The sequence below is a fragment of the Perissodus microlepis genome, chromosome 1 (genome assembly GCF_051167445.1).
Source record: "Perissodus microlepis isolate ML-2025 ecotype Zambia chromosome 1, ASM5116744v1, whole genome shotgun sequence".
Taxonomy (NCBI): Eukaryota; Metazoa; Chordata; class Actinopteri; order Cichliformes; family Cichlidae; genus Perissodus; species Perissodus microlepis.
The window spans coordinates 13,405,899-13,430,542 of record NC_140461.1 but is presented as its reverse complement, the minus strand read 5'-3'; the positions used below and the strand labels follow the sequence as shown (position 1 = coordinate 13,430,542).

The window sequence follows — 24,644 nt, the reverse complement described above, 5'->3', positions numbered from 1 at the left end:
GCTGTAATTGGCATTGACGATTGCGTGTACCAGCAGTGGACGAACTCCAGGAAAGAGTCGACAAGAGAAAAACAGGAAAACACGCCCGTTCCCCTGCTGTTAAAAAACACCCTGTTGCTACCAAAGGGTCGAAAACCTATTCCAGAGCGAGTGAGAGACTGGGAGTGGGAGAGGGGAGCAGTGGCGTTCTTTTGACAACCTGTTCAGTGTGGAAGCTGTGAGGCTTGAGAGCATCTATGTGTAAGCCTCTGTCCTCCCTCCCCTTCTGCTCTCCATCTCTCTCTCTCTCCCTTTCTCTCTCACACACAGACAGGGGCGGTCGTTCTCAGTCTGCGCACATATTCCACTTGGCCAGCATCACTTGGAGTCCACAGACACAGCGCTGATTGAACTAGCGGAGGGAAGCTCATTTTCAGAGCGCATGATTGCGTTAGAGGGGCTTCATAGACTTTCATCGGCCAGAAGCAAAGAGGGAGAGACAGTAAAGGCGTTTCAACCACGCCTTTCAGAGTAAATAATCCACAAAAAAGGCAGTCCGAGTGTATAGGATTTCCCCCAAGTAGCCTTGCCTGAGTTTTTCAAAGGAACAGAGGTTTTATTTTCATTTTTGAGAAGAGGGACTCTGAGGAACCGAACTGTGCGATGTTCTGTCGACTACTTCTCCGTGCGTAAAATAAAAGTTTAACACACCGAAGAGATTCTTTCAGAGGTCTGGGAGCTCGAAAAAGTCCACATTTCCACTCTGGGAATTTTAGCTAAAGCTCTTACTGGACGCGCAGTGGTGGAGGATATAAAACTTTTCTGCTGTTTCTGTGGTGAAACACTAAGCGTGGTTGGTCTAACGGAGAGCGAAGGAATCCTCGTTACTGAGCCGTGAGAAGGGCGCGTAGTACTGGGTAGCGGACTGACCCAAAGGACGGCACCTCGGAGACAAGGTAGAGATGGCACACTGTCCCCAACGCTGAACTGGCAATACTTGAACAAAATATATGTCAGATTGGCATCATTTATCTATTCGCTTCACATTATGTCTGTCTCATTTTTAAAGAATGTTTTATAGACTGTTTGTGAGCGCTTAATTGACGCTGGAAGTATTTTCAAATGTACCCAACATTATCAAAGTTGATCATTAGTTACACGCGCTCAGATTTTGGGATTGCTAAATTATTTGCAATGTAGGCAATGCGTGCCCGTCAAAGCATTAATGCCAGGGATTCACTTGCTTATATCGCAGAAAGAAACTTTGATTACAGCGCGCTTTATAATGCGAACGGTGAATGCAGCCCTCTCACAAACGTGGGTTCTAGACGTCGGAGGAAACCCCAGTGTTCGGGCAAAAGAGTCAGCTAAGAGGGTCCATTATTCCCTCACTCAGCTGGATTTCATTCCTTGTCTTCAGGTGTCCTACAGGTTTTGAACCACCAGTGTGCAACAAGAAAACAATTTTCCATTAATACATACACATGCATGATAAAAATGAATCAGAATAAATTACGTAACACGTGCATATTTCTGCTACCACCGTCGACCTGACAGAGTAGGAACAACTGTACTGATCTGTAGGAATATGTGCGGGTCTCGGGGTCTAAAGTGGTCTCCGCGACCCCACTTGTTGTTGCAAATCCTCCATGAATACTGCAGTGTAAACCTTATTGTGCTCCCGACTACACCTGCCCGCCGCTGTGCCTCAGTGAGGGGCGGACAGAGGAAGTTTAGTCACGCTAAACAGCAGACATCTACAATCCTGTCAATCTCCAATTCTTCATCACACTGGACTGCTTGTAAGCTTTCTATAATCCACGATTGGTGATTGAATTACCTGCCCTTTAAGTTGAATGAAGCGAGGTTCGCTGCGCGGTGGGAACTAAATTGCTCTGTAATATTATTTTCACGGCTTATGGGGTTGCAGGGGACATAGTTGAACACTAAAACAAAGCAATTTAAAGTATCTTTCCCCTCCTTTTTGATTACAATCACTCAGTTGTCGTTTCTTCCATCCTCCATAGTTACGTTTGCAGGCTGTTCCATTCCGTGCCTCTGTTTTCAGCCTTGTCTTTTTCTCTCAGGTTATGACGGACCTGAGCTGAACATGGGGCTTTTTTGGATATTGTTATTGTCTCGTGTTTATGCTCTTGCCTGGGGACAAGGAGTTTACGGTAAGGGCATTATATTTACTTATGTATTCCTGTTATTACATCAATACATGCTTTATTATGCTGACTGAGTGAGCTTGCTAGCAACAACGTAATTGAAGGCTTGTCATGAGCTCCAAATTGCTCTTGTTTCAGCAAGGCCTTGCAATAACTGGTCTTAACACTCCTGAGAAGAGCCTGAGGGAGATGGACAACAAATTATCTTAAAAGGGAGAGTTCACTTCTTGGAAGTCAAAAGAGGAAAGCTGGGAAAACATCCAACCCTGTAGTGGAAGGGAAACCCAGCTACTGTAAATCCAATTTAATTCCATTTTTAGGCTGAAAAAAAAAATCGTCATGGTCAAACGCATGTGTTATACATAGTCTAAATTAGGTGATTTATTACACAAAGTGAGATTAAAGTTGTCCAAGGCTTATGATTAAAAATGAAAAAAGGGCAAAGTTTGGCTTGAATTAAGTTAACACTTTGTCCAATACATACTGAATCAGCTCCACACAGAGGCACCTGCACTCTGAACGACAGCGGGAAAGACGAGAGAGCAGCACAGGCAGAGTTAGAGCGCTCTGATATACGGTCCATCTTTGTCAGGCAGGTTAAACAGGACAATCGCTCTATGCTTTTTAGGATAAAGCTGAGATTTGTCACCTCTTGCAACTGCAGTTTACTGTATAACAGAAGCTCAGTTGCTTCAGCGACAGGCGCCTGGCCAGTTATGCATCCCCCTGTCCCTTCGGGCAAGAAAAACACACAAACCGATCTGTCAGCTTTGATACTTTGATTTTGACATTTGAAGGCATGTGGCAGCCATTGAAAACAGGGTCTGTTTAGTCATTGTAGCACAGAGTGCTGTTGTCATAAGCAATCCCGCAGCCTGCCTTCACACTGAGAAATGCTGACAATCTGTCATTTGCTGAAGCATATAGGCCTGTATAAAAGTCCTTCCTAATCAGACTCGTACTGCTCCAATACTTCGCACTGCGGCTGTCATGTCAGCATCTGTGTAAACTATATCCAAATTACACGGACAATTCTCAGATTTATTGTATCCACTGTAACTGGAACCACTAGTTGAGAGACTGCATTGACTTTAAAATAAAATACTTGAGATTTTTGCTTTCAAAATCTGTATTTTTTCAGCCCTCAGCTCTTGCAAGAGCCTATAAATGTACAATAATGGCGATGGATTGAAATCACCAGAAGTGTGCAGAAGTTATTATTTTTTTCTCTGATTTTCTCTGATCTGTGCACTTATTAGTTCCATTACAAACAGTTTTCTGAGTCCATGTTTTAAATGCAGGTGTACGCCTTACCTTGGGATTGTTATTAGCGCGCTATTATGTTCTAAAAGATCAAATTTGTGGATGCTGCAGATGTTTTTCTAACAAAATGGTTCAAAAAGATACTCAGAACTTGAGGTGTGCTTTCATTGCTGGCTGCCATTTTTAAAAAAAAATTGAACATTTGTCTCCCTGTGAAGGTACTTCTGTTCTACTTACACGGTCCAGTTAAAGGCTCACATCTCAAAATCACCCTTGTGCATTCTTGTTCTCATCTATTTTTTTTCATAACTGTGTAAAACAGTCTTGCGTTCTCTTCAGGGTGATGTACTGGGTCTGATGAAACATCTGAGCCTCATGGGCTCTGTCACAAATATGCAGTGGGTCGAAGCAGATATGCAGTCACTGGCAGGCGTGGAGGCTCCAGCGCTGTTTAGTTTGGTTGTTTTTTATCAGAGTCTTCCTTCCCAGTTTTATAGAATATGTGTCTTTTGTGCAAAAGTAGCCTTTTAGGCACCGCTGCGGGAGGAAAAGGCCCACAGCTTTCTTGGGAATTGTACTGGCCACTATTCAGACGCCCAGCATTCCCGGTGGATTGTGTGTTGGTGTTGCTTAGCTGAGCGTATCTGTGCAACAACTGTTTCATGTAGGAAAATCACCGTCGCTAAAAAGAGTCATTCAGAAAACACAAATGGTTTCACAATTTACACAATTGCAGTAAATAGCACAAGTAGGGGTGATCAGGAAGAGTGCCAACGAGTTTGGCATGCTGTATATGCAGATATGCATAAAATGGTTTCTGTCACTTTGGAATTGTTTAGCACTTGCTCTAGCAGACAGATGCGACTCACCGTCCGTCGGGAGCCAAACGGTGAAAGCGTGCCTGATTGATGTCAGTGCTTTGGATGGCTGTGAGGTTCATTTACTGTAGCCTTCTCTGGGGTGTTTTTGGATGTGTGCGTTTTTATCAGCTCACGCTTGTGAATCTGTGTATGCAGGTGTTTGTGCTCGTGTATGCGAGTGTGTGAAGAGTGTGATCCTGTGAACTTCTGGGTGTGTTGGTGTGCGCAAGTGTGAGAGGGATATGCTTGTGCAGAAGACACACTCAATCCCACTGCAACAGTTTGCTGGCTCAGCAGGGACTTTAGGATCAGTCACTGTTTTTCTTGCAGCAGTGTAGTATTGATTGGACTTCTGTGAGGTCTGTCAAAAAGCTTGTAACACCTGTCCGTCAAATTGGAATTGGACAGACAAGTACACCAATAAAATGTGATTGTGTATTTAATAGCAAAAATAAAAAGCCTCACACCATATGTTTTGTCACAGCTAAGCAAGCTTTGTTATGCAAGTTTAATCAGATCATTTATAGTACTTTTTTTTTTTTAATTTATCAAACATTCTCCTTCTCTCCTCTGTTTTCTCTTGGGGGATAAGCCTTTTATATGCATCTCCTCACAAACATTCCTGCATATATACATAGTGATTCTGAAGTTTCATTTAATCTGGATATACTGTAATCCAAGGGCATTACAAGCATGATGTGGCATTCACATGCGGCAAGTCTTAACACACTTAAGGATTAAACTTCGAGGCAGTTTGGCAGGATGTGACTTCTAAACTGAAGAGTCAACACAGACAGAGTGTACCAGGAAAAGTGTCTCTTCATGTTGTGGTACTGCATGACATCACACTGTGTGAAATAACAGAGTTCACAGAGACACCAAATTATTGATTGCTCGACAAAGTCACACAAAGCCATTAGCTGGTGCTGTAGATGGAATCCAGACTGCATTAGGCTGCAATGTGATGCTTCATTATGTGCTTGTTAACAGGAAATTTAATGAACTTAAATCAGTGATTTTGCTTAACAGTGTTTTTGGTTTTTTTTAGATTTGAGCAAGACTTGTACAGTAGCTGGGGAAATCAGGCCTCGGCACCGGCCACAGAACAAAGCACTACAGGAAATGCAGAAACTAAGTTAATATGCTTAAAGTGTGCACAGATGTAACAAAACTTTGAAGATGTTGCCTAAGGTTGAATGAAAAGCTTGCTGCATTTCCCATTTTTATTTGCTGTCTCTGTGTATATGTTTTAATCTGGAATTTTATTCACTGCAGTCTATGATAGAAACTAAATACACACATTTACTCAAGTACTCTGGTTACCTAAAGTAACTCCCTTTAGTACATCCATCACTGCTAAAGAACCAACAAAAAACAGAAGTATTGTTTTATACCACTTTATGTCAAAATCTAAAATTACTTAAAATGTGACAATTTTTTTATTTAAGAAAGAAAAGATGACATTTGCTAAGCGGTATAACAAGTACATACATCCTGATTTTTACTAGTTGCAATATTAAAGTAATGTAAACATTAAAATACATTATTGACCAAATCCCAAATAATATAACCACACTAACACAGACCTTGCTGCTTTCTAAATGCTTTCATTTTTACAATAGTTATTATTTAATTTATAATCATTTTCTAGTTTTTTCTACTTTCGGATGAAAAACTTAAACGCTTTACTTTTAATAGAGTATTTCTGTATTGTGATATCACAGAAGATCTACAGTATATTATCTTCCAATGGTACACAGATGAAATAGATCACCGTAGGTTTATGTGACCTGGCCACTGGCTCCCCTGTGACTTTAACTCTTCCTCTTCCCACATCAGCACTTTTTGTTTGTGTCTCTTTCATGTCTCATGCTACTGAGTTTATTTTGAATGCTGAATATTGCCCTTTTCTAATAAGCATCCATAATTTATCGGTGGCTCTGAGGCAGTGGAGGAGGAGGCGAAGGGGGAGAGGAGACAGAGATTGGAAGAGACTGAAACGTTAAGCAAGAGATGATAATAATCTTTTACATCCCTCCTAATCCTTACCTGCTTTTTTCTTTTGACATGCAGAGATGTAGGCACAGAATATTCAGAGGCGCATGCAGACATGTAATCAGGCAAGGTTTTGCATCAAAACACAAGTCTAAACCTTACCCATATGTAACCTAAATTTAAAATCACTTTGAACTTTGACCTCGATCTTAAAACCTGTAGTTTTTAATTTTGAGGACATGTTTTTTCATCACTAAAGGGGAGTTGGTCACCAAAACATGACTGTGTACACAGATGATTATAAATACATCGGTAATGCAAACACACACACACTATCCATGTTTTTCTTAACAGATTGCACCCTCTTACATGAATATGAACTACAGCTACTGAGTGACCTTTCTGTCTGTATCACTTTTAATCAAAGGCCTTGAAATTGTTGGAGTGCTGCTCAAACTCAATAACTCAATCTCTTTTTAAAAGCATAGATAGATAGATAGATAGATAGATAGATATTAATTTTAATTACATTTTTTACTGACATTCACAGATACACTACAATGCTTCCCCATCTAAGTTTTCTTACCATTTTTTCCCTTGATCACTCTTCCTTGCTCTCCTTTCCTCTTTCATATTTTGCTGTATAGCTGACTCGATATTAAAGCCTGACAACATTTCTATTAACCTAGAGGTCAGCTGCAACACCACAGACCTATGGCCAAAATGATATGTTGACTCTGGTTTACACTAGTCTCACTACCTGGGGGCTAAAGGATAAGCACACTAAGACACTAAGACACACTATGTCATTGGAGGACTGATTTATTACCATGCTTGCCATAAGTTAGACCTGGAGCTGGCGGTGGGCTCAAGTAGCTCTAGATAGTGTGGTGCATGGTGGCAATACATAGGTAACAATACATATAAATATATATATATATATATATATATATATATGTATATACTCCAACTTAATTTACTTATTAGATTTTTTTTTTATCAATACAGCAAAAAAGTAAGAAATAAGAAACTGCATTCAACTTCATAGCACGGTGGGCAGTATAACTGGTCTTGTATGGACATTTTTGTTCACTTTATTGAAGAGTGAATAAGAAGATTAATAGGAATAGTCTGCTTCCAGCATCCCATTAACGTTTGTATACTGTCCCTTCTTCTCTTCATAGCAGATCGTTGTCCCTACCAGCACGACTCATGTCAGAGGTCTCCTAATGTTAAAAGAGTGTTCTTCCTCCCCACTGTTGCCAAATTCTGGCTCGTAGGGGACTGTCTGTTTCTTAGGGTTTATCCTCTGAAACTGCAGGGTTTATATCATACATATAAATGTAATACATACAAAGTGGCTCGAGATTACTTTTGTCATAAATTTGCTGTAAAAAAAACAACAACTTTCTTTTGTCAATCCAACACTATCAGTGAATCAATTCTTTTGCCAGGACAAATTAAATATACAAGTTTGATGAGGCAGAATAAAATGCTGGGAATCACTGGAGGCTCCTGAAGCATGTTTCTATGTTGAAGCGCAGTCACAGTCTTTATAATTCTTGCTCAAAGATCATTACGCAACCCTTCTTCAATCTGTTCATTTGTAGTTCTTATTTCCTGTCTTCGTATTTAACTCTCTCTCTTGGATGATTATGTTATCGTTCATGCAGATACAATTTTCACATGCATGTACAGAGAAGCATGTGCACAAACATGTTACCTTCTGGTGAACCATACTCCTACCGATTTCATGTCTTTGCATTTGGATGTTGGTCAGTGTCACATACATGGTAATAATACATGGGACTACACACACACCAGCACACATACCTCTTTGGATGAGAGATGTCCAGAGTGTAACAGGATGACGTAGGTGCCCTGTGGGCAGGAGAAACTGTCAGGGAAACTTCACTTTTCTCCTCTGTACTGCCTCTGTACTCCTGTCACTCTGTCAGACATTATCAAGCACCTCTTACTGGCTCTGCTTCAGGAGGGAATATGTGTGGGTCTCTGTATGTTTCTTTGTGCAGAAATTTAGTAAAGCAGAGCATCTTTATATTTCTACGTATTTTGGCGAAAGAAAAAATAGCAAAGTTGTTGTGCAGATGTGCTTGGTGGTGTCTTTTTAGTTTTTTGTGTGCACGGGGACTTGAAAGTTGAAGAATAAGGGGTATAGTGTTTTAATGTGTGAGTTGTATTGTGCACCTGCATGCATGGACATGATAGGGAGGGAACATTTGGCATCTAACTTATTCATGAAGGCAACAGGACGGTTGTGAACAGCGGTGAGAACATGGCTTACATCAGAGACCGTCTGCCTCCTCTTGCACTTCTCTCACACTGTCACTTGCTTTCTTCACTTCTCTTTCACCCTGCTTTCCTTTATCTTCAGCCTTTATTTCTGTCTTTAGCTTCATTCTTTTTGCTGGTAAATCTTAGCATAGTTTCCTCATATATTGCAAGATTTATATAAGTGGATTTTTTCAGAAATATCAGACAGTCCTTGTGAAAATTATGCTAGCCACAGTATTTTTTCTTGCCACCACTGGTACTTTTAAAAGTTTGAATTTTTTAATCCTACAGACATTGGCGTCAACAATCCCACATATAAAGTTACTCTGCTTGGAATACTGCTTGGTCCCTGATATCTTTTTCATCATGTATTGAAATATCCAGAATATATTAATATGAAAATGTTGGTTACAAAATTTCTCATATGCTAAAGAAAGAATTCAAGCAGGCATGTTTGTTGTACACATGGGTTTTGTAACCTCCTGGTTATGGCTATTGTCACTTCTGTTGTACATATTTGGGGAAATGAACTTCCAGGTGTGATAAATCTAGGGCAACCTGCTAGTTGGCCTAACCACCACCCTCACTGCTTCACTCACATATTTATCCATTCACACACTGATTTGTTCATGCGTGTGCTAATAACTTTTACATGTCCTTTGTCACATTGTCTTTATGAAACTGTCTTCTCAGTAAACGCACAATGCAGTCGTGCATTTACTACTATCATTACCAAGATAGTAAGTTGTTACAGTCTGACAACTGGCCCTTTTTCTTGGACCAGGTTGCACAGATGTGGCGCTAAATCACATTAGAAGAATGGAGAGAGTCAATAAAAGACAAAAGCTGCTATAGACTATGAAACAAATTGGATACAGTTTCCAGGTCTTAGAAAGTGAAGCCACAACAGAAGTGCATGTGGCTCTTGAGCTCTTAGAGCCCCTCAACTATGATTTCTACAAGCTTTGAAAAAAAGGAAAGAAAAATAAATCAGCTTTTTGTATATTTATTTACTTTATACTCATTCTATCCTTTTTCCTCTGTTGTTTGGTAAAAGGGGATAAATTGTTCTTTTTATGCTGAAGGTTGCTGACCCCTGCAATAGGAAGTCAGAGGTATAAAAAGATATAGAAGAAAATGTCTCGACTACTCGTCGATCTTTGATCGTTGTCCTTGGTAAAACCTTGAACCTTGAAGGCTTCAAAAGAGCGTTTCATTAGCTGAAAGGTGATGTCATGGTGGCTATATTCACCTTTTTTAGACATTCTATACAAGAACAGACATGTTTTTTTTCATGCTCACAGTTGTGGTGGTGATTGAGAAGTATTTTTTCAAACCGTGGAACCTGTTGATGCCAGACATGAAAGATGTCAGAGTTTCTATGGATGAGAGACATCCAAGCTGTAGGTCCTTAAAAAATAAAATTGCCGCTTTGGTAAACATTGCCATGTGCTAGTAAAAACAAATAAAGCACAATAACTAAAATACTGTAAAATACACTAGGTTGGATTTAAGAATTCTCTCTGTAAATGAATACTCTATGGGAGGCTACAGGTGACACATTTTTTGACTCACACAAAGCAAATTAGGGGACTTTACATATCTGTATTTATGATGGTGCCCTCAGCACAAGTGTATATACAGATTTGTTCTAAATAAATGAGTGGCAGAAATATATGCTCTAAATAAATTAGAGGTAGAAAGATATGTTTTAAATAAATGAGTGTCAGGAAGCACACAGTCTACTTTCTGCCACATTCTTTCAAGTTGTTCCTACCACATAGATTTTGCCTTTCCCTGTAGTGACTGCCAAAACCCCCAAACAACAACAAAACAACCACAGCTGCTCAAGTTGGTCATGTCCAACTAAACTTTCTGACAGCAAGAAGGGATCAACACTGGAAATCTATCTTTTGCTCCTACACAAGTCAGGCCTCAATAATTCAGCGATGCGTGCTGCTTGGAGATCTCGCCCTCTCCCTTTTCCTCTTTCGTTCTCAGTCAGTGTCTCAAACTTGTTCTCCCTCAGTGGCAAATTCCCCTCCTCCTCCCATACACATGGTGGTTTTACTCAAATTTTCCGGCACTTTAAATGTTTGAAATTTTAGCCTGCTGCTCTCACACTTTCACATCTTTTTCTTCTCATGCATCTCAGCTGGCTCAGAGGAGATGGGGTATAATCTGCCGGATATTTTGAAAAGTCCCCATGTTCTCAGTGTAGCAATTTACCTGCCAGCAGCTACACATTCTGATCCCTCTCCTCCTCCGCCACATCTTTGCTCATTCTGGCTTTAACCATCTACTAAACTTTTACCAGTCAAAAAAGATGTTCCTGTCACCTTCCTCCCTCCCTTCCCTCCTCACACTGATCCTCTTTTCCTTCCCAGCCATCCATACAGCTACCCTTAGCATGTCATAAAAGTGCATCCAGTCTGAGCTTTCCATCCTCTTTCCATCCTAATTCCCTCTCTTCATCCACGTCCTTTCGCTGGATCCAACCCTTAAACTCTCCTAACCCCCCCCACCCCCACCCCCACCTCCCTTCACTACCCTTCTCTTTCTTTATACACAGCCTCTCTCTCCTCCAAAGCCCTGTCATCTTCTCACCATCATCCACTGATTCAGTGGCAAGCATCCACCCACCTCTCCACTTACTGCAAATATAGGACATAGCGCACACGGTCATTGAAAGCTGCAGACAGGCTTTTGGGAAGCCAGTGGAGGGCTGACACTAGGGAGTAAGGAGACAGCCGCAACCTGAGGAAATGAGGACAAAGGGAAAGGTGCTCTGGTTTGATTTGGTTGGTTTGGTGTAAGCCTGTTACACCAACCAACTGTTGTTTAACCAACTGAAATTAAGCAAACAAAAAACAAAAAACTGGAGGATGTAACTGGTTCAATTTCTTTTATTTCATAAAAAGGATATAAAAAGAAATAAGAAGACAGGTTACAAGTGTAAAAAAGATTCATATATCCTTTTCACGTTTTCTTTAACTTGACTTTAACTATCAGCCCCACCCAATGTGTTTTCCTACAGGTTAAGTAGCTTGCCAGTCATCATTAATTGTAGCAGAGTGAGCCTCATTTCAGTTGCTGGATTTACTACAACATGCTCTCTGTGTTATTTGAGAGCACTGCATTGTGGTTTTTAAGGAACAGAATATATTCTATATGTTAGTAATGTTGATTGTGCATATAAATATCATGTTCATACATTCAGTTAAGTAAGACTGCAGTGTAGTGTGTAATATTGCATGTATTATTTAAATGTATTTATATACTTTATTTTTATGTATTTTTTTTTTTTAGACTCACACATCAAGGGTTAAAGTCAGTATTGTTGAAAGAACTACTGATGCACGATGTGAGAATTAAAACTTATTGATGACCTTCCTGATTTATAACAGTAAGTGCATTTGTAACCCTGGAACAAATTGATGTGATTCACAGAATGCACTGAAAAAGATCTTTTTTTAAAAAACAGAAAATGCAGCTAAGCTTACAGTGGCAGGTTTCACTACCTTGACATGTTCACTGCAACAGCTATATTAAACCAGAAACAGCAGTGCAGACAGCATGTGTGGACGAAGCAATCAGTGTTAATGTAATTTTTTATTTATATGAAGCAGCATGTTACGTCTAATGTAAAATTTAATCAAAGTGACATTGCTTCGTTAGAGGAACGAACATCTGGAGGTCAAAACACCGAAGATTCTTCTACTGCTTGATAGCAATTTTACCAGGTTAATTTTCAGCCACATTTCTGGTTAAGGTTTGAAGTCATTAAACAATGAAAAGGTTAATTGTGAAAATTTGCAAAGACAAAAACCAATACAGGACAGTTGTAAAATGGGAGGCTCAGAGCTGCAGATCTCTGAAAGTGATACAATGGACAGAGATACTTGGATAGTCTAGCTAGAAGGGCAAGTGCTTCACTCTTGGCTCAAGGGTCATCAGAGTTTCTGGAACAGCTCAGACAGTGTAGACGACATTGCTTAACATCAACCTCTATGGTGAGCATCCAAGAAATCTTTGGCACAAAATAGATTAAACTTTTCTAAAGAACTTTTAAGAAGCCTGATGAATATTAGAGGGATGTTCTTTGGTTAAATGAGATACAGATAAAATTGTTCAGCTCAGCTGGGGTCCAGCATGTCAGGGATGAACCTGGCCAAGAATACCACAACCGAATACCACATAGTCTGAGAGTGAAGCACAGAGGTGTTAGTGCAATGATTTGGAGTGAGTCCAAAAGTAAAAGTGGTGAAGACACTCAAATATATTTCTTAGTTATGCATTTGAGATTGGGTTTCTGATTAGCTTGCTTAGTTCTAGTTTTTAATTCTTGTTTTCTTTGTAGCTTTAGACTACCTTATTATTTTATGATTAGTTTCCTTGCAATGGTATTAAGTCTTTGGTTCCTGTGTTTTCTCTATTCTAGTGATAAGTCTTTGTAGTCTTTGGCTTTTTATTAATAGTCTCACTAGTGTCCCTGTTCATGCTTCCATCTGTGTTCCTGACATCTTACGTCTTTTATTCAGGTTATTCGGGTCATTTTCCTGTTTTACTTTAAATTTTGTGTCCTTTGCTTCGTGTATGTCCTTCATCAATTCCCTGATTGCTTTCAGTATTTTTTTTAATTACTTTCACCTTTGTTGCCTTCTTCACCCGTTTGTCATGCCCCATCAGTTTTGAATGTATTTATGGTTCTGGCATCTCCCCAGTGTACTCTCTCTGTGTATCGTGGATTTTGTTCTCTGGAATATTTACAGTCGTTGACTTGATAAAAGGTTTACTTTTTTAAGTTCTGTATTTGTCTCCTTAAATCTGTAAACCTTGACAAGGATCACCTGTGTTAAATATTCCACACCTGCTCCCAGTCAGGCTCTGCAATGCAAATATAGTGTCAGCTGTCTATCTCCCACTTGCCTGATTGCCTTTAAACTTGGATTAGTCAACCTTTCAAGCACTGCTTGTTTCCCCATGTCTGCAGCTGATCTCCTCTTTGACCTTTTGGACTGTTTCATGGACTTCTGTTTGCATTCTCCACATCTGGTTTGTTTGCCACAGTTCCTGCCTTCCTGTGCACGACCACTACCTGTTTTAAAATAAAGATTTAGAGTTTGGATTTTTTCCCAGTCTATTGAATCCTGAATTTCCGCCCGTCCCCCTGTGATAGTGATATGCTGACTGGAATCCAATAAACACCTTTATTTCTATTTTAAAAAGACTGAGCAACGCAGCCCTCAGGCAAAGAGCAGAAGAAACAAAATCTGGTTGTACATTTCTCCAGAAATTTGTGGAGAGCTGATATCCTCAGTGATGAGAAAAAAAAGTGGGCACACAAAGTAAAAAAGACAAGTTTTCAATCCTAGTAATGAAAGGTATACTGACTGATGTATAAAAGTGATATTGCACAGAGGTGTGCTCATTTATGTTCTACATGACATGTTAAGTCATTCTGTGGTGGGTGCTGTAAATGAAAAGTAACTTGTAGTTATTTCACACTTTTAATTTTCAGAGTTTATTTATTTGTAAGTTGAAATGAAAGGAAGCATGTCTCTGGGTTGGTTCTCAGTCATCCAGGTCATCGTACTCTAAGGAGCTTGGCAAGAAAAGCGTCTGGACTTCTTTAAGTTGCTTGAAGACGTTTCACCTTCCATCCGGGAAGCTACTTCAGTTCTAAGTCAGTCGTAAGACACCGCTGTTCAAAGAGGCGGTGGCTTACGACACCAACCGTCTGCATCTATAATCCAGTTTTGAAATCCCTTCCCAGACGCCTTAATGCCCACTGTCATCCTGGGCCTTCTGACCTCAGGAAATTGCATGATAAGGTTGGGCTAGTTTTCACAATGCGTTCACCTGAAACCTTGGCTGATTGTGACCTACACCAGTTTTCACACCTTGGCTTGTGTGATTAGGTAGAGCACAGGTGTCAAACTCCAGGCCCCGAGGGCCGGTGTCCTGCAGGTTTTAGATGTGTCCTTGATCCAACACAGCTGATTCAAATGGCTAAATCACCTCCTCAACATATCTTGAAGTTCTCCAGAGGCCTGGTAATGAACTAATCATTTGATTCAGGTGTGTTGACCCAGAGTGATATCTAAAACCCTCAGGACACTGGCCCTCGAGTCCTGGAGTTTGACACCCCTGAGGTAGAGGATCATTAGGGGGTCCATGTCCCGCTTGGGGGGATACTCCCACAGGGCTTAAATCTGGACTCTCCACCATTTGACCTTAGAACTGAAAAAGCTTCTTGGATGAGAGGTGAAACGTCTTCAAGCAACTTGAAGAAGTCCAGACGCTTTTCTTTCCAAGCTCCTTGTTCAGTGGTTTGTTCAGTGGTTTGTCCAGTGTTGGTCATCAAGCTGGAACAGCTTATCTGTCTAAACATTGTAAACTTGTGTCAAGGCTACTTTAGTTATTGTTAGTATAATTTCTGACCCATCTTGTGGTAGCTAAGATGCGTTATGAGTGTGTGAGTTAAGTAGTAACAGCCTTTGACAATGAATTAAAAAGCATATTAAAATCACTTCTTAGGTTCTGCTGCATATTTGACGTTTTCTGTACAGTGGTGTAAATGGCATCCCGTGACATGTAAATTTATTTGTTTATTTATTTTATGCTCTAGGACAGGTACATTTATTAACAACATTGAAATATCTATTTGTACAATTTAGCATAGCTTTCCACATGTTTCACTTGCGACACCTCAAACCAGCGCCAGTACTTTTCCTGTGGATAGGAATAGTCTTTTCACAGGCCACATCCGTGGCCAATGAGTCGGTCTGACATGGAAAAGTCAGGAAACCGCGTTGTTGGCAAAAAAGGCAGGGTTCATACTGATTCTTAATAAAAATCTCGAGATTAAGATTATCCGAATCTTAAGCAAGTCTAAACTATCTAGCCCTGTAGAGAGCTTGTGCAAATGCATTCTATGAGGATGGAAAACTAATGAGATCTGCAATTTTCAGATTCGTGTATGAGATTATTATTTTGAACTCAATCACTGTGACGCCCGTGGCTCAGTAGGGACATGTTACCCTGCATAAAAGTAATTTCCCCACACATCCTTCATTTGTGGAGGAGGTACTGTGAGGCAGGATAATGTAGTGGGTAAATTTCACATTTTCATCCAAAGAAACCAGAGATGTGTGCGACAATTTTCTGAATTGTCAGCTGATCTCATGGCTACACAGCGATGATGTGGAGAAAAAAAGCTTTAGGTGGTGATGGTGTATGTCATCATCACATTTTGAGGATTTGACGCTACGAGGAGAGAAATCTGAATGGCATGGTTGTATGAATTTTTGTAAACTGACAACTTGGTTTCCCTAAAATGAATCATATCATTTTTGTATCAACACTACCTTTCCAGTTTAGACATTAACACATGATTGGTGAAATCTGATTGAATTTTGACAGCTGATAATGTGGAATGGGTTTGGCTCATGGAAGAAGAGTAAAAAAAAAATACAGTTGAAGGACACATAGTAGAGCAAAAGGCTTACATTAAAAACCAGACGCGGTGAGAGTGACATTGAAAAGGGCAGGGCTAGCTACAGCTAAAAGAAGAAAGGCTTCCCTAGAGAGAGAGAGACTGACAAAAAAATCTGAAAGAAATGGAAAGAATCAGCGAGACAGTAAGAAAAGGTGGGAGTGAGGATAAGACCTAAAGTTGGTTTGATTTATACTTAACTACATTGTACATCTTTGTACGTGTGAGCTGTATGTGGAATTGATTGACTGCTTATAAGAAAACTTTGATCAAAAACACATCAAAGAAAGTCAGATAGGTTTCTGAATAGTTTTCTGAATTACTGCTAGTGTGGTTAATCCATCTGCTTTCCAATGATCTTGGACAAAATGCTTTTGTTTTCAAATTGCTTTCCAAAACCGCACACAGAAACACATCTGTGTACCTGGACAAACCCCCAAAAGTTATAAGCAGAGACATTTGAGACTTGTTGTATAGTTGTGAGGTATTTACAGTTTGCAGAATAAAAAAGTTTCACTGATAGTGTCTGGCTTCTATCAGGCTCTCATCTCTCTTCTTTTCTGCCTCTACACGGGATGCCATTGTCAATATATTCCCTGATAGAACAGACTATCTCCCTCTTTTTTTATTATTATTGTACACTTTTTCACAATATAGAACATGGAGTGGAAACTACAGGCAGTACATGGAAGAGCCTGACTTGTCCACCTTAAGCGCTTTCACTGGGTTTATTTTTCTTTGTCTTGTTTTTTGTTTCTTTCCACATCATGATTACTCACAACAGGCTTTTTCCTCAGCTACACTTTTTTTTACACTTTCATTCTTTCTCTGTATTCAAAGTCTTCATCCATTTCAGCTTCATTCCTCATTCTTCCATGTTTTTAATCTTTCTTCCTCACCCTCTCTATTCTCGCCTGCAGCACCCTGCAATGCAAACACAACCTGTTCTGAAGGGAAGTGAATTATTGAAGCCGCTGCTGCCATTCCCTCTGTGCAGAAGTGGGCCGCAGAGGAAGGTTGGGGGGGAACGGAGGGAGGAATAAGGGGGGATGAAAGAAATGGAGACGGTAGATTTGTAAGAAGGCACGATGGTTTTGGGGTGCAGAGAAATCTGATTTTATTTACATCTTTGCTGCATGGGACGGTGCATGTAGTGGGAGAAGCAAGGGAGGTCAATTATGTAAATTGTGTTTATATTGAGCAATTTTAAATCTCCTGCTACATAAAATTAGCCTAACATGTTAAGCAAAATTTAAAACATTTCATTGCGTAATCCCTAAAATAAACTAGCCTTTTTGTTTAGCTTTATTTTCTGAACTCTTAAAAACAGTACAGTTGACAGTAGACATCATTACACATTCAACAGTGTCTGCCACCGTTGCTGTCTTTTTCTGACTTTGCCCTTTCCCTGTATATTCCTTTCTGTTGTGCACACTCTCTTTATCTTGCTGTCTTTCCTGTCTCAAACTCATGCCAATACGGTGCATTTTTCTCTGGCAAAATGTTCATGTTGAAGCTAAAATTCCTTAAATATTCACACAGGGTAAACTAAGTGTAGTTACTTAATCTTACTTTGTCTTCTAAGCCTTTTAGATATGCAGAATTGTTAATTAAAGTCCCAAGATCTTATGTTTAAGTAATTTGGGCGTGAATGTGTGTGTGGGTGTGCATATGATTTTCATCTTAGGGAATTATATTAAAATCATTCTGAAATATACTCCTAGTTCCCCACGGGCACATATACAGTTTTAAGGCAGGGTAATTCTTTTACATAGGTTTGCTCTGTCAACCACTGGAAAGACATTTTCTATTCATTTCTATTCTATTCTATTTATATAGCACCAAATCAAGATTCAAGATTTATTTTATTGTCATTCAGCACATTCAGTACTGAAGAAACCTCCAGTAGAACGAGGTTCAGAGAGGGGCAGCCAACTGCTGCGACCGGTTGGGGATTATGGGACCAAGACAGGACAAAAGACATACTGGAAAAGATTCAGAGACTATTAGCAACTAATGATTAAATGCAGAGTGGTGTATAAACACATAGAGAGTGAAAAAGAAACAGTGTGTCAATCAAATAATAAGTCTACTAAAAACAAAAGTCCTGTGATCAGTTCTCCAAAACCAACTCACAGATAGCATGCACATGTGAGATGTCTAATAGCCAGGAATCCCTAACTGGCTGAATCTTACTGAATGCATATATAGGTGCAAACCTGACGAAGGTTGCACAGACCGTAAGATTAATAGGAATGATGGTAAGCGGGACTGTGTACGGAAGTTATACAATTTTCTTCACAAATGTTTTGGTAAACCCCCAAACCTAAATTTTAATCCTTTTGAACCATTGAAAGTTGAAGTTTCTTGCTAATTAATGCAGTTATCCTGAAGGATTTTCTTTGGAAAGCAATTGTAATTTTTTTCCTCAATTAGGGCAAGTCTCATTGGCCCTGAAGCTGCAAAGCATCCCCACAACATTAAACTGTCACATCCACACTTGCCTGTTGGTACAAGGTTATTTTAAACTCACATTGGATGTAAGAGGACCCCTGATTTCCAAAGTGTGCTTTCAGCTCATCAGTTTGAACAAATTTGCTCTACAGGTTTGAAGATCAGCAAAGTGTTTTGGCCAAATTCTGTGTCTTCTCTGTCTTTGTAACGTCTGAATGGTGACTTGTTGTAAGATGTGGGATGCTTGTAGTTCCTTGGATATTTTCCTTTGATCTTTTGTGACTGTGCTTTTCAAGCAATTTTAGAACATCGGCAACATCTCGGAAAGTTCACCATTATTCCAACTGATCCCTGTTTGTAGCAAGTATCTCTCACAGTGGATCTGTACGGTCTCTGACTATAAACTGGTATGTAAACCCATAACATTGATTTATGTCCTTCATCCTCATGTTTTGTTTTGTTTTTAGAATTTCTTTTGTTTTTTGGTAAACTGGAGACACGTTCCAGCCAACTACATGCTTCTGAAAATGATCTATTTTTCCAATGATTTTTGCTATTTAATCAGGTCCGGCTGCAACCAGCTGTGAATGCAATTATTTATTTCATTTATTCAAAAATTAAGGTAGCAAATACTGTCTCACATATTCCAAGTTGCTATTAGTTAACATTAAAATTCCAACTAGTATTTAAGTCTTGCATTTTGTGTGTTTTATTACAATATTTTTGTTTTATTCACAGTTTAGTAAGACATACACAAAAGTAAAGAATGGTGAGGGTGGAAGCTTTTTTCACAGCACTGTGTATCAAATATTGAAGACAACAACAAAGAATAAGAGAGTACTGCAAATATAGATAAAGGAAGGCTGTCAAAACTGCTCAAATACACTAACAAACACCAATAAACTGATATAAAACACTAAATAAACATTTATAATTCATAGTTTTGGGCAAAAAAGGACAAAGTTAGTATGCTCTAAAGGGCTTTATGTTTGTGTTACTGAAAAGCCTCACTAGAATCATATTGCCCATAAGATAAACTAGCTGTGGGATTTCATGTACTTTATCTTCTCTTAAGAGTCTCACTTCTCTAATTGCTTCTTTTTGTTTGGCAGTGAGAGCTTTGAATCCCTGCCCAAGAAAATATGTTTTTTATTGGCGCCAAATTGAATTGAAAATTGTTGATGCAATATAAATGTGTTTCACCGTGGAATCGGCTCTGCGCCAGAATGTTGATGAATGTGCTTTGGCACAGTTTTGGAGCAGATACTACCCGTTCAGACATTTGTGAGCATCCTAGGTTAACTTTCTAACTTTCGCTGTTGTCCTTGAGCTTGACAAGTGATGTTAAATGAAGTCTTCTAAATAAGCTCAAAGAGAGTGTTAAGGAAATATTTTTGGATGTGCAGGGAGTGCCTGCGTGTATGTGTATGTTCATTTTACTTTTCAAAACGTATTATTTTATTGGCCTGTTTTATGCATATATTATAAAATGTCGTTTAACACAGCCCTTTCAGTTGAACATTTGAAGGACATTTCATGGGGGTTCATTCTTGAGGAAGTCACTAAAAGGATCTCATTATTGTAAGGTAATCTGGCTGAACACGATTTGACTTTAAGTGAAACGCTCTTGTAGAGAGATCAATATTACCTTATGTTATCAAATTATCATAAATGTGCCAATCATAGAAGAGCTAGGGAATCTCCTCTCTTTTATCTGCATTTATATTTTCATTTATATTCTGCTTCTGCTTATGATGAAGTCAATTAAAAGCTAATTAAAAAAGAGATAAAATAATTATCTTCTTCAGATCATGCATATTTGCACATTCATGTGTTTTTTCACTTCTCTCTACACTCACTTTTTTGTAAATTATATTATAATAGCAGGGGAAGTCAGAAGCCATAAGAGGTTTTATGAAGATACCACCCCTCTAAATAACACTGGTGGACCTATGTAACAATGAAAATTAGATAAGAAGAACAAATAATAATAATAATTACATAGGAGATATGTTAACAATATTTATAATAATAATATAAAACATTTTTTGGCTTACAGTATTTATTATTTTGAATCCATAGAAAGCAGTTATCAAATGAGGATTTGAATATATACAATTTTGATTATTGATTATTTTATTTTCTTATTTTCTTAGTGGACTTTTTTTTAGTTTAAGAAAAAAATTGCACCTTGTCCTAAGAACTCATTATACATCACAGCTTTGCCATCATTTAAATTCAGAGGATTAATTGTAAAATCTTCTGCTATGAGAGAATTTGACTCATGTACATCACACACGACAGCTCCAGAACATTACCTATATTAATATATTCATTGTGATATGAAACATCTGTACCTTAGATAGACACGGCCAAATAAGTAGGGAAAATTTAGCTCGACTGAGGATGTTACACAACAAGTTGATCATCTTGCACAAAGGCAATGTTCTCCTTCTTTCTCTCCTTGAGTTATAGTAGCATCTTTTTGAGTTTCATTCAGCATGATCATATTTTCAGATCTTTCAGTTTCTCTAAGCTTGGGGTCTATCTTAAGGTGGTCAGGAATAATTTACTTGTCCTAATATTGGTTTCAGAATTACAGATTTTGAACCAGACACTCCATCTATCAGATGACTGAATTTCTTACATGCTTTCACTTATCATTCATTCCACAGAATAAAATTGCCAGCAGACATGTATTGACATCCAGAGACTGTGTGTACCATACAACAAACCACCTTACTTTTGCTACTCCTGTTAGTTTGGGTTGTTTGTTTCTCCGTCACTCCTTAGCTGTCATTACAAATGCCAAGTGATCACTGTGATTGCTTCTTTGATCTTATTTACTCATATAAATAAAGATCTTTGCAGTGGGGATGGCATCAAAGTAAGTCTAGACCTGTGTGTGTTATATAGTTAATAATTGCACTTGGACTGTAAACATTTGGTTGTAAGACTGCAAGCCAAAGTCTATAACCGATATTTTACTGACTGTTAAAAGTGTACAGCGTAGTCTTTGGACTATCCCGAAAGGACAACCAAATTGTGACTTTCACTGCCTTCTTTTTTTCTTTTTCTTTCTTTTTCTTTTTTGCCTGCGCCGTTTGGATCTTTAGCCATCAGAATTGTTGTCTGAAGGCCAAGAAAGATGCCAAGCGGATTTACTTTACCAAGTGGATCATCATGGCCTTGCCATATTGGTCCATTTGATTGACCTTCACTGCCTTGTAATGCAAAGACCAGAGATGGGCAGTAACGCGTTACTTGTAACGCGTTACTGTAATCCGATTATTTTTTCCAAGTAACGAGTAAAGTAAGGGATTACTATTGCAAAAACGGTAATTAGATTACCGTTACTTTCCCGTAGGAACGCTGCGTTACTGCGTTACTAAAACCGTGATTTTTTTGCGAGAATGTCTCATGACAGTGACGTAAGCAAGTGCGACGTTTGTGACAACAGCTGTGTGCAGATCAACAATGGATAATATATCGAGTGCTGGAGAGAGTATGAGTGTGCAGCGTTTAAAGCGTGGAAGTACTGACCTTACTTTAAGTTTGATTCCATAAAAAGTGACAAAAACATTAGCGTCCGTTGTGCGTGGGAAGACAACTTCTTTTTACAGGGAAAAAAAACCCCCTAAACTTCCAAGCAAGCACCGAGTGCGCAACGACGTAATGGGAAACTCACAGAGAAACTCACGGATTCTTCAACTGACCGCTGCGGCACATCTGCACCAGGGTAAACCTCCGCCTACCCTACTCCTGCTTTACAGGTGAAAATAGAGCAAAAGGACCGCTGAGTCTTTGACTTTATTTATTTTCTGCTGTGTTTTACTTGCATCTATTTGAAAGAGTGAGTGTAAACACACAAAAAAATATATTTTATGTGCTGGAATGTGCAGAAAATAGGTTTAAATATTAAACGAATTTCTTCCAGTCAGAGAATGTTGCATATAATTAAATTTTTGCTTGATGCATAAAGTTAAAAGATTAAAACTAATAAAACAAGTTTTAAAAAAGGACTTTTCCATTTGATTACATTTTGTGATGGATTATGTAGAAAAAGTAGAATTGGGCTGACAGATCTATCACTTTATTACCTATTCAGGTTGTAAATCGTGTTTTTAAAAAGTAACTAAGTAACTAAGTAATTAATTACTTTTGAAAATAAGTAATCAGTAAAGTAACGGGATTACTTTTTTGGGGAAGTAATCAGTAATTAGTAACTGATTACTTTTTTTAAGTAGCTTGACCAACACTGGCAAAGACAGATGTAAAGCCATTATCAAAAACTACAGGGAGTGACAAGATCACTTTTTTAGATTCCTTGGTTCCTCAAACATGCCATACATTTTTTTTAACTTCTACTATCCATGCCTTTGTCAGTCTCACTGCTGGCAACATTGGAGGAAAGCAGTGACTCCCAAAACTGTTGCCAACAGTAGATGTTGTTGTTGTAGAATATCTAGCCTACTGACAATTTTGATAATAATCTAAATTTGGTCTACTAAGAGGTTTTTGGATTTAATGAGGCCCTTTTTTACTGGTGTAAAAGACTTAAGCTTTTGGATACCAATTTAGACATTGATACTATAACAATGGTAGAATATGTGAGACATTTGGGTGAGCCCTGTTTCTCTTTTGCTTTTGTAACATAAGCAGAACACACAAACACACATAGACACACACAAATTGTGCTTCCATCCTTGACCCATGGGACAGAAGCCCCATCAGAGAGGAAAGAAATGACTGGAACTCTAATCCAGAAGCAAAGTCATGGATCCTAACGAAGGTCTGCAGAGGGCAACATCTGATTATCTTTCACCTTAAAGAATAATTGTCTGTGCATATGTGTGTGTGGATGTGTGTGTGTGTTAAGTGAGAAGAGGCCAGGAGTGGTACTGTACAGGACTACCTTATTTCGACTGCTATAGGTCTTGACTGTCAAACAGATGTAGCTGTACTTCAGAAAATGACTTAACTGGAGCATTGTTGCTGGTCCTCCAGAGAGATAGAGATATTTCAAACTATGAGATGAGGTTACGAGTAGGATCCAGGAAAGGTAAAACGAGGCCAAGGGTGAGACATCTTGCCTTGAGTTAATGATAAGAATTTTTGGGGGTTTTTTTTGCTGTCACAAATTTATGTTTTGTGTATTTACCTTAACAACAGACACACACACACATAAGCAGTCACACACAAGTCAAGTTTACCGATTGACCATGGGACTCATTCCATAAAGTGAATATTGAATTACCTGTGATGCTCCTGCAGGAGTGTTTCACAGAGAAAATATAGAGAAAGGGTCCATCAAGTACATTGACTAAGAGGATCACCCACAATACACACATGCTACTATACACACAAGCATAAACACACATTATTGAATGAGAACAGGCAGTGTTCTGTGGTCTGCTGTGGTTGTAATAGGCTCATTATTCACCATGTGCTGTGCTTATACACTCAGCAGATCCAAAAGCAGTAAAAAAACAAACAAAAAAAACAAAAACAGATGCTATTATACACACAAACAGAAACACGCATAGCCTCATATGCACCATTTGTTCTCTGAATCGTTCACCTACTGTACTTTCACTGCCCAGACTTCCAACATATAGCTATAACAGCACAGCACCGCAGTATCGGGAGTATACCTATTATCTGCACTTAGATGCATGATTATTCGGCGCAGCTCAAACTAATTCAATCAAGCAGAAAAAATCCTATAATGTTGTTTTTGTTCCAAATGTTTTACATGATGATTCAGCTGTCTGGTAATTTTAAAGGCTGCAGTTTCATGCCCTATTAAATTATATATTGCATACTGAGAGGTGTTTCTTTTTTTCCCCAACACATTTTTATGAGACAGGGTAGGCTAAAAAAAAAAACAGAGACATGTTTTTGGCAGTACAGTGCACCAAGAATTTTGTATCTAAAGTGAATTTCAACAAAAACTCACTCAGCCTCACTTTTTTCTCTTCAAGGTTTGGTAAGAATCTGTATTAGTTTAAAACTGGTGTATTTGGTAAATAAACAGTTTTTGAGCTAAAAAACTCAAAATGGATAATAACAATGTGTTTATCTAAAACATTTTTGGGGATTTTTTAGGTTTTGTTCTGCCCCTTTTTC

At 38.8% G+C, this 24,644-nt stretch overlaps 1 protein-coding gene across 2 annotated transcripts in view; it reads left to right on the top strand.

Annotated features, from left to right (window-relative positions):
* The first annotated feature begins 215 nt into the window (after nucleotides 1-215).
* The window catches only part of mdga1 (MAM domain containing glycosylphosphatidylinositol anchor 1), a 184,766-nt gene continuing 160,337 nt past the window's right edge, over nucleotides 216-24,644 (top strand). For both annotated transcript variants that reach the window (XM_084930628.1, XM_084930619.1), the window contains exons 1-2: nucleotides 216-935; nucleotides 2,067-2,156. In XM_084930628.1, the coding sequence (XP_084786754.1) occupies nucleotides 2,090-2,156 (67 nt within the window). In that variant the 5' untranslated portion in view covers nucleotides 216-935; nucleotides 2,067-2,089. The remainder of the gene's footprint in view (nucleotides 936-2,066; nucleotides 2,157-24,644) is intronic.